At 41.9% G+C, this 10131-nt stretch overlaps 1 protein-coding gene across 2 annotated transcripts in view; it reads left to right on the top strand.

Moving 5' to 3' along the window:
- Nucleotides 1-6: 6 nt before the first annotated feature.
- Nucleotides 7-10131, top strand: part of Dennd5a (DENN domain containing 5A) — a 108883-nt gene continuing 98758 nt past the window's right edge. For both annotated transcript variants that reach the window (XM_008853448.2, XM_029556291.1), the window contains exon 1: nucleotides 7-141. In XM_008853448.2, the coding sequence (XP_008851670.1) occupies nucleotides 36-141 (106 nt within the window). In that variant the 5' untranslated portion in view covers nucleotides 7-35. The remainder of the gene's footprint in view (nucleotides 142-10131) is intronic.

Genomic DNA, 10131 nt, shown 5'->3' with positions numbered 1-10131 from the left:
GGCTCCGCTCGGCCCGCCCGGCTCGGCCCGGCGCCATGAGCGGCGGCGGCGGCGGGGGCTCGGCGCCCAGTCGCTTCGCTGACTACTTTGTCATCTGCGGGCTGGACACCGAGACCGGGCTGGAGCCGGACGAGCTGTCAGGTGAGTGCGCGCCAAGCCCGGGCCCCTCTTTGTCCCGCGAGCCGGGGGAGGGTCGGGCTGGGGGACGCCGAGGCGGAGGAGGGACGGGATGGCGGTCCCCCGGGCTTCCTACCCCCTGCGCGGTGGACGCGTCTGGGCCACCGGGAAGAGGGGGAGACCAGGGAGGAGGCGGTCGGGCGACTGAGTCCCCAGTAAAGGAGGAAAGTCACCCCACGTCCTAGTGAAAGTAAGTTCCACCCAGACTTTTAAAAAGAGCAAAACACAAACTTGGTTGAGTTTGTCTGGCCGGTTCCCAAGAAGCCTGTGAAACCAGTTCCTCAAAACCGTTATAACAGCGTTGAGCAGGCCAGGCCCCTGGCTCTTCCTCCAGATTGCAGCTCTGCCACTCTGGAGGGGACATGAAGTGATGAACCCCAGGGTTCTCCCTTGGGACTGAAAAGGACTTGTATCCCGGGAACATGTCTCACTCTGAAAAGTAGTTTATGTTCTCCATAAGGTGAGGGTCATGTGAATAAAAGGGCAACGTCCCAGGTTGGACAACAGGAGTTGGACAGGTTGTGTTGTGATGCATTTCATGTCATTTTTCAAAGGGGAAGTAGTGGGTGGAGTGACCCTGGGGCCCTGACCAGATTTGGCACTCATTTGCTGGAAGGTGTCAGAATTCTAAAATCCCCGATGAGGTGAATTCTACTGCACAGTCACTGAAACCTTCGAATTGCAACAGTTCTGAAAAGTTTTTGTCTGGAGTGACCAGTAAGTGGTTTCAGTGGGTGGAGGTTTGTTGTGTTAGACTTTTAAAGTTATGTCATACTGATTTGATAAGGGAAACTCCTTTCTACTTGTCTGTCACTGCTTACTGTGATCATCCTGTTGACTAATTTTACTTTGCTTCAGAGATGATGGGACAGTTTTGTTTTTTATTTTTGGTCACCAGAAAAATTGCAGATGCATATTTGAAATGACAAAAATGAGTTGCCTTTTAAAAAAATATGATAAACCAATGCTGTATTAAGGTTGAAATTTGCTATTCCCTGAGATTATCTGCAGGTGGAGAAAAAAATTAATGTAATTAATATTAGCTAGGCCTTTTGTTGTTAGCTTTAGAATTCCAAGTTCACTTTTTAGATCTTCAGATATTTTTTTGTCTTCTTTTTTTTTGTTATTTAGATCTTCAGATTCTTACAATAGATGTCACCTGTTTCATATGTATTAAGTTTGTGACTTTGGGATGATTTTAGAATTCAGTTCTAGGTATCAGTGCTGGAAGGGACCTGGAATAAAATGAGTCCCAGAAAGACAGTCTGGTCTGTGTTTCTTGATTGTTGGTCCAGGGCTTCTTTGATGACACTACACTGCATCATATTGGCCTCACTGGAGGTCTTTAGAAAACTACATAGTTTCATGTGATGGTGCATGCTGATACTCCCAGCACTTGGGAGGCAGAGGCAGGAGAGTTGTCACAAGTTTGAGGCCAGCCTGGCTACATAGTGAGACCCTGTCTGAAAAAAAAAAAAATGTTGTTCAGAGTGGTGGCACAGGCCTTTAATCCTGGCAGTCAGAAGACAGAGGCAGGCATGATCTCTGAATTTGAGGCAGACCTGGTCTCCATAGTGAGTTCCAGGCCAGCCAGTACTACATAGTGAGATTCTGTCTGAATACAAAACAAAACCAACAAACAAAAAAATGTTGAGAATAGTTAAAAATAACAGTTATTCTCAATAAAAGAAGCTCAGAGGTAGAATGAGCTATTGTTATTTTTATGTTATGCCATTGAATGTCTGTTATATTGTGTAGACAGTTTTGGAAAATAAAGGCAGGCTGTGTTGTATGGCTGTGACCCGTGCACTTGAGAGGTGGTAGCAGGAGGATCAGGAGTTCAAGGTCATTTTCAGCTACACAAAAAAGAAAAAGAAAAAAAAGAAAATAAGGCATGGATTTTGGGATAAGGTATTTCTATTTTGCTGTTGACTGTATTTGTGACTGGGGCAAGTTAGATAACTAGCCAAATGGTTTAATGAGCAGACCCTCAAAATTCTAAGAAAAATTCAACCTTTACTACAAGAGAAATTATTCTCTTTACGGATATCTGTTAATTATCTGGCTTTTCAGCAAGCTGAAATTATTTCCCTTTGCAAGATTATTGGGAGAGTAAAGAAAGGAGGAATGCATTGAATAAATGTGTAAGAAGGGCATTTTGTGTCTTTTTAAATGTGGTTGCAGTAATGCAGTGCCAAGATGGTTTATCCAGTAGCTGGCCTTTGTTATAATAGACCCTGATTGAGGGATTTTTTTCACCCTTCATTGCATTTCTGGGGGATTGATAGGGGAACCTGGATGACCCAGGGGGAATCTTTGAAAATAACAAAACAATACAAATAGCTCTGTGTGGTCCATGCTGAGATGCCTCTCTGGGGTGCACTTTCTCAGCCTGCCTTATTTCTCCCAAACTGGTGATGTCATAGTCAGTGAAACTATAGGAAGTTGTGAATTGCACTCAGGTTCTCTGGGGAGGTACTGAGGAGCCTGTGTTCTTTTCTCCAACCAAATTAAGTTGTATATCTCAGTAGTTTCTCAACTCTCAAAAAAAGAACAAGCAAATCAAAGATGCTTAGCCAGGCCAGGTGTGGTGGCACATGCCTATAATTCCAGGACCTGGGAGGTAGAGGCAGGAGGGTTAGAAATTTAAGGTCATCCTTGTCTACATAGACAGTTTGAGGCCAGCCTGGGCTATACAAGACCCCCATCTCAAAAACAAACAAGACCTCCCATCTGTCCATCTCAAAAACAAACCAAGCCAAACAACCTCTAAACAATAAAACAAGCAATTGAAGAAAACCACGCTTCCAAGAAAAAATGCTTCCAAGTAATTTCAGCACTCTGGAGGCTAGGTCAGGAAGATCATGAGTTGGAGGCCAACCTGGGCTACAACATGGTGAGACACTGCATCAAAAAGAAAAAAAACCCAGCTGGTATAGTGGTGCTTGCCTTTAATCTTTAATCCCAGGCAGAGACAGGTGGATCTTTTTGAGTTTAAGGCCAGCCTGGTCTGCATAGTGAGTTCTAGGCCAACTAGGGTTACAAAGTGAGACCCAGTCTCAAAAAACAAAACAACGGAAAACAAATGACCCCCCAAAAAACTTTCACAGTTTAAAAAAATATTTTATTTTTATTTTTTATGTGTATGAGTATATTGTCTGCATATATGTGAGTGCACCCGTGTCCTGCAATGCCGTGGAGGTCAAAAGAGAGCTTCGGATTCCCCTGAAGCTGGAGTTAAGGACGGTTTGTAGCCATGTGGATGCTGGAAATCAAACCTTGGTCCTCTGCAAGAGCAGTCAGTGCTCTTAACTACTAAGCCCCAACTTTCACAATTAAAAAAATTTGATTTTTTTGGGGGGGGGTCTTTTTGAAGCAGGGTCTCCCTGTAGCCCCAGCTGTCCTGGAACTCTCTCTGTAGACCAGGCTGGCCTTGAACTCACAGAGATCCCGCCGGCCTCTGCCTCCAGACTGCTGGGATTAAAGGCGTACACCACCTCACCCGGCTGATAAATAAGTGCACCAGTGTTGTGTAATGCTAGTGGAGACCAGAAGAGGGTGTCAGATGCCCTGGGATTGTTTTGTTAGCCACTACGTTGGTGCTGGGAACTGAATCTGGGTCCTCTGCAAGAGCAGCCAGTGCTCTTAACTGCAGAACCATCTCTCCAGCCCCCCACAAACTTTTACATGCATATACAGTAGAGAATCCAATTGAAGTCCAGCAATCTAGTAACTGATAGTCATAAATGTTGATCTGACCCAAGAGGTTAAGTATGGATTGGAAGAAAGGGTTGGCTAATGATGAAGCTGAAAAGAGTATAACATTGGGAGAATACACTGAAATAATCTGTTAATGTCATCTTTTGATGAGAAAGAAAATACTGTCTAGGAAATCCAAAGCAGGGGATCTTTTAGGTCATATTCCTTAAATGTACTAAACAGTGAAATTAGAACTTTTTTGTTGTTTGTTTTTTTAAGGAAAGGTGTTGCTATATAGACCAGGTTGGCTTGGAATCCCTTCTGTAGATAACCCTGGGTAGCCTTGAACTAGTGATCCTTCTGCCTCAGCTTCTTCAGTGCTAGGAAGTACGTGTGAACAGCCAAGTCTATGGTTTTCTTTAGAGCCATCCTGGTATGTGCGATGTGGTATCTTGTGTTTTTGATTTCTTATTCCTGATTGTGAGGGAAGGGTATTTTAAAAAATAATAATATATTATTTTTTTGTCCATATGAGTGTATTGCCTGCATGTATGTACATTCGTGTTATACAATGCCGTTGGCAATCGGAAGAGAGAGTTGGATTTCTCTGGAACTGGAGTTGGTTGTTAGCTGCTATGTGGGTACTGGGACTTGAACTCGGGTCCTCTGCAAGAGCAGTCAGTGCTCTTAACCACGGAGCCATCTCTCCAGCCCCAAGGAAGGATATTTAAAAGAAAAAGGCTGTCTGTCCTTATAGAGGTGAAGTTGCTATGAAAAGCTTAGGAGCTAGGTGTCGCAGTACTGTTTGTAATCTCTCATTGGAGACAGAGACAATATATATATAAGTTCTAGACCAGTCTGGACTGCATGAGAGACTATCTTAGCAACATGGCCCCCCCACCAAAAAAAAAATTGATAAAGTGACTGGGAATGTGCCTTGTAGTAGAGCATTTGCCCACAATACACGAAACCCTGGGTTCAAATCCCAGAAATATCACCATCACAACAAAAAATATTAAATGGGCCAGTTTTAAATTGGGAGTCAATATGAATGAATTGTGTTTTGATCTTCCTCTACCAGTCTGGTCAGTTCTGGACAGATTCTCATTATCAGGCATTCTCTGCACTGGAGCCTAGATTACTAACTGTAGTAAACTAAGATCTTGATGGTTTACCTCAGGCCCCTGTCTGTCTGAAGTCAAGGCTGTTCTAGCTGGAGGAGACTTCCTAAGTTAGGTCATGTGTTGTGTTTTTTGTACAAGGAAGCAGTCTGGAGAAGGCCAACACACAGGAAATAATGAAGGAGCAGCCGAAGGCAATTTAAAACACATGCTGAATTTACTTGATGAGCTGATATTCCTATACCATAAGAGAGTTCTGCTTGACATCATCAGGTGTGGAGGATCACATTGAAAATACGTGGATTTTATTTTGATGACTTTAGGGCTGAGCTCCTCTCAGGAGGAAATCCTGAGTCAGTGTTTGGTGCTTAAATCAAATTCTATACTCTATTCAGCCCTTCCTTCCTTCCTAGGTTAAAAATAAAATTTTCTTTGCCTGAGGCCACCTTTGGAATACTCTTTTATACTCTTAATTTTTGACTAAGTCTGGTGAAAGGTACTTGGACTTGGCTTAGCTCCTTGACTATTGTTCTTCCTGGATTGAAAATTATCAGATGGTTTTAGAGATCCCTGAAGAACCCGAATTCACACAAGGGAAACTAGTTTGTTTTGATTTGGGTTCCTGCTGGGTATGACACAGGGGAGAGAGAGTGTGCGGGCTGGCTTGCCTTTCAGAAGCTGATGACGTCTTACAGAATTCAGTGAGGAAACATGGAAACATGGTCTGTCACTACCAGACTTTTAGGTTTACTACTTCTGAGTTATTAAATGAGGTGGTTATTAGTCAAACATCCGTGTTCCATATGTTTTTTTGATTGATTTTAATTTTGTATTACATTTATTTTTGTGTGTGTGTATGTGTGTGGGTATGTGCATGTTATGGTGTAGATATTAGAGGACAGCTTGCTGGAGTTGGTCTCTTCCACTATCTTAAGGTCCAGGGATAGACCGTAGACCTTCAGGATTGGTTACAAGCACCTTTACCTACTATTTCATTGGCCTGACTGTTGATTTTAGCTTGGAGTGTTTGAGTCTACGAACCACGGGGTCCTGGGTAGACAGTGAAAGGATGTGCCAGATCTCCAGATACTTTCAGTATGTTTTCAGGGGATCAGACACAACTCTAGAAAATAAGGTAGGAAGGGGTCTAATTCAGATAGTTGCATTTCTAAAGTACACTTAGGGTATGTGCTTGGTTGTCATATGTGGGCTTTCTTATACTGTTTCTTGCAAAAGCTTTTTTTTTTTCTTTTAAATTCTTCATTCCTATGTAGGTGTTACTTTTCTCATTTCTGTTACAAAATTACAGACAAAAGCAACTTAAGGAAGGAAGGGTTTCTTTTGGTTCACCATTACAGGAGATACAGTCCATCATGGCAGGGAAATCCTTGTGGAGGCAGTGCGAGGCGGTGTGAGGCAGCTTGTCATGTTTTACCTGCAGCCAGGATGCAAAGAGAGATAAAAGCTGGTGCTCACTTCACTTTCTCCTTCCTTTTTGGACCGTAGCCCCTGGGATGGTGCCACCTACATTCAGGGTGGGTCTTCCAACCTCGGTTAAACCTGTCAGGAAACACCCACAAAGACACATAGCTCTTTGTGTCTTTGGTGATTATAGATCCAGTCAATGACAATTATCATAGTAGTCAGGTCAAAATTTTGCTAGATGATTTGTGGTCTACTTGAGTCTAAAATACTTTTATGGGATGCTGAGCAGCCTAAGCAGTGAGATCTGTGAAGGTCACTGTCAGAGAGCATTCCTTGATTTCTAAGTTCAAAACATGGTTGTGCATTCATTTGTATTGGTTGCAGAAACAAAAAAAAAAATCAAGAACTAGATGTCAAAGAGTGTATTCATCACTTTTGACAGATTGTAATGATTAATATTTGTAAATAGCTTTATAGTTTTACAATGTATTTCTAAACCATTTTGAATTTTTTTCAGGTCCACTCGAAGTAAAATTTTCTGTCCAATGTTACCCAGCAAGTTAGAAAAGAATTGTTAGAAACGTAGTCTTCTGTCTGTTGTCTCACTATTTGTATGGAAATTTTAATTTTTTTTTATTAAAGATGGACTGGGGCTGGAGAAATGGCTCAGCGGTTAAGAGCATTGACTGCTCTTGCAGAGGACCTGGGATTTATTCTCAGCACCTGCATGTTGGCTAACAACCGTCTATACCTCCAGTTCCAGGGTGTCCAGTGCCCTCTTCTGACCTCTGTGAGTGTTGCATGACACGGGTACACTTACACACATGCAGACAATACACTCATACACATAAAATAATAAATAAAATATTTTTTAAAAGATGGATAGCATTAGACTAGTGACTTCATCATTGACTCATAGTGCTTAGCAATGGCGTGTTATGATATGTGGTTCAGTCTCCAGCTCATTGTTGTGTAAACTGCTGTGTCAGAAGAGGAGGCATGCTGTGTTTCCTGAGTTGTATTCAAGGCTGATTGTTGGTTTTTCTTTTCTGCCCACTCTTTTATCAGTTCTGGAAATCTTTTTCTTAGATCAAAAAGTAAGTAGGACTTTGGTTCTAAGAAGAGTTTCTCTTTTTCTTCTGTACTTTAAGAATGTTTTAGGCTTTTGCATGTGGTCTCTTTTCTTTGAAAAAGAAAAGAAGATTTGCATCTGCTAACCTCAGAGAGTCCTTGGTGCACTTGGTGTAGTCTGCAGCCCTTCTCTTCTCTCTTGGTGTTTAGGGGTTTGCCTTTGATTTCTAATTGACATGTCCTGAAATGAAAGGATATGGAAAACAACCAGAAAACGTTTAGGGTTTTTTTTAGATCATGAAAACTGGAGGAAATGACTTAGAAATATTAACAGCAGGCCTCTGCTGGGTCCTTTGCAACATCAGCTAGTACTATTAACTGTTGAGCCATCTCTGCAGCCCTCTTTGTAATTTTTAAATGATGATCTTATATATTGATTTAGCCTACTTATGTATTAATTTTGTGATATAGTGTTATTATAAAATTATTTATTTTATGAGTATTATATATGCATGTATGTAAGTGCTCCTGTGTCCTTCAGTGCTTGTAGAGGTCAGAAGAGGGTGTCAGATCCCCTGCAACTGGAGTTATGGATGGTTGTTAGCTGCTATGTGGGTGCTGGAAACAGAACCCAGGTCCTCTGCAAGAGCAGCCAGTGCTCTTAACCTCTGAGCCATCTCTCCAGCCCCCAAGGTATTTTTTATTTTGTTTTATTTTATTTTTTATTTATTTTTATTTATTTATTTTTTTGAGACAGGGTCTCCATGTAGCTCCAGCTGGCCTGGAACTCACAGAGCTCCACCTGCCTCTGTCTCCCAAGTGCTGGGATCAAAGGTGTGTGCCACCAAATCCCTGTTTTTTTTTTAAAGTAGAGATTAATTTTAGGTGAGTTAAATGCCCTTTTTCTTCTGTTCTTCCTTTGACATGACCATTAAAAAATTTAATATTTTTTGGGCCCGTGAGATGTCTCAGCAGGTAAGGGTGCTTACTGCCAAGACTTATGACCTGTGTTTGATCCCTGGAACCCACATGATGGAAGGAGAGGATCAACTCCAGCAAGTTGTCCTCTGATATCTGTATACACACAAACACACACTAAATAAATGTAATAAGTTTCTTTTAAAGTTTAATTTTTCCTGATTACAAAATCCTGATCATTATAAAAATTCAAACATTGCAGAACTATATTATAAATTTCTCTTGACCTAGAGTTAGCTAGGCAGAGTTCTTTACTTTGTTAGAAGACGGTGCTTTATGTAGTTGGTGCTTGATGAAGATTTGTTGTATTAATTATGAAAAAATAGTGGCTGCCTTTCAGAATTTTTTCTTTTTGGTCTTTTTGAGACAGGACTCTCTGTAGCCCCAGCTAATCTGGAACTCAGTGTGTAGACCAGGCTGGCTTCAGACTCACAGAGATCCGCCTGTCTCTGCCTTCCAAGTGCTGGGATTAAAGGCATATGCCACCATGCCTGGCACCTTTCAGATTTTAACTGTGTGTTTTTCTGATGTGAGGCATAATACTTAACTTTTTGGAACTTAACTTTCCTAAGTGCTAAGTAAAGAATGTGAGAAGTGTGGCTGGTTGTGGTGGTACATGCCTTTGATCCCAGCACTTGGGAGGCAGAGGTAGGTGGATCTCTGTGAGTTTGAGGCCAGCCTAGTCTACATAGTGAGTTCTAGGCCAGCTGGGGCTACAGTGAGACCCTGTCTCAAAAAGACCAAAAAAAAAAAAAAAAAAAAGAATGTGGGAAGTCTGTAGGAGTAGCAAGAACTGTAATTATAGTCCCCCAAATTCTTAGAAGTCTGCAGGCCAAAACCAAACTTATAACTAAGATGTTGATGGGGGAACATTTTGTTTTAGGGTCTGATTATTTTATATTTTATACATTAAATTTTGTAATAGCTTAGATGAACTTTTTATTTATGTTTTTTTGAGACAGGGTCTTGCTATGCCCAGGCTGTACTCTCATCTCTCTGTCCTCCTGCCTGGCCTCCAGAGTGCTGGGCTTATAGGCATGCTTTATTAGGCCTGGCTGTATTTTTAATAACTCTGTATAGCCAGTTCTGTTGACTTCATCACCTCCTTCCTACTCCTCCACCCTGTTATGGATTGAACCCTGGGCTTTGCATGTGGTAGGCCAGCACTCTTTACCTATTCTGTATATTGCCAGCCCCAATCAGAGTTTCATGCTTGGAACAATTAGTTTGTCTTACTTCATTTGTGGTAATTTAAATAATTTTTTTTTAAAATTATTTTTATATGTATGAGTGTATTGCCTGCATGTGTAAAAGTACGCCCGTGTCGTGTGTGCAGTGCCTGTGGAGGTCAGAAGAGGGTATCAGATCCCCTGGAATTGGAGTTACAGACGATTGTTAGCTGCTATGTAGGTGCTGGGAATTGAACCTGTGTCCTCTGCAAGAGCAGTCAGTGCTCTCAACCTTTGAGCCAACTCTCCTGCCCCATATTTGTGTTACTTTAAGAGACTACACCAATAGCTGGGTGTGGTGGTGCACGCCTTTAACCCCAGTACTTGGAAACAGAGGCAGGTGGATCTCTGAGTTCAAGGCCAGCCTGTTCTACATAGTGAGTTTCAGGCCATCTGGGGCTACAGGGAGACCCTGTCTCAAAAAACAAACA

This window comes from Nannospalax galili, unplaced genomic scaffold (assembly GCF_000622305.1).
Source record: "Nannospalax galili isolate Female #2095 unplaced genomic scaffold, S.galili_v1.0 scaffold44, whole genome shotgun sequence".
In the NCBI taxonomy this organism is placed as follows: domain Eukaryota; kingdom Metazoa; phylum Chordata; class Mammalia; order Rodentia; family Spalacidae; genus Nannospalax; species Nannospalax galili.
Note: the sequence above shows the minus strand (reverse complement) of the source record. Positions and strands in the feature narration are given on the sequence as shown.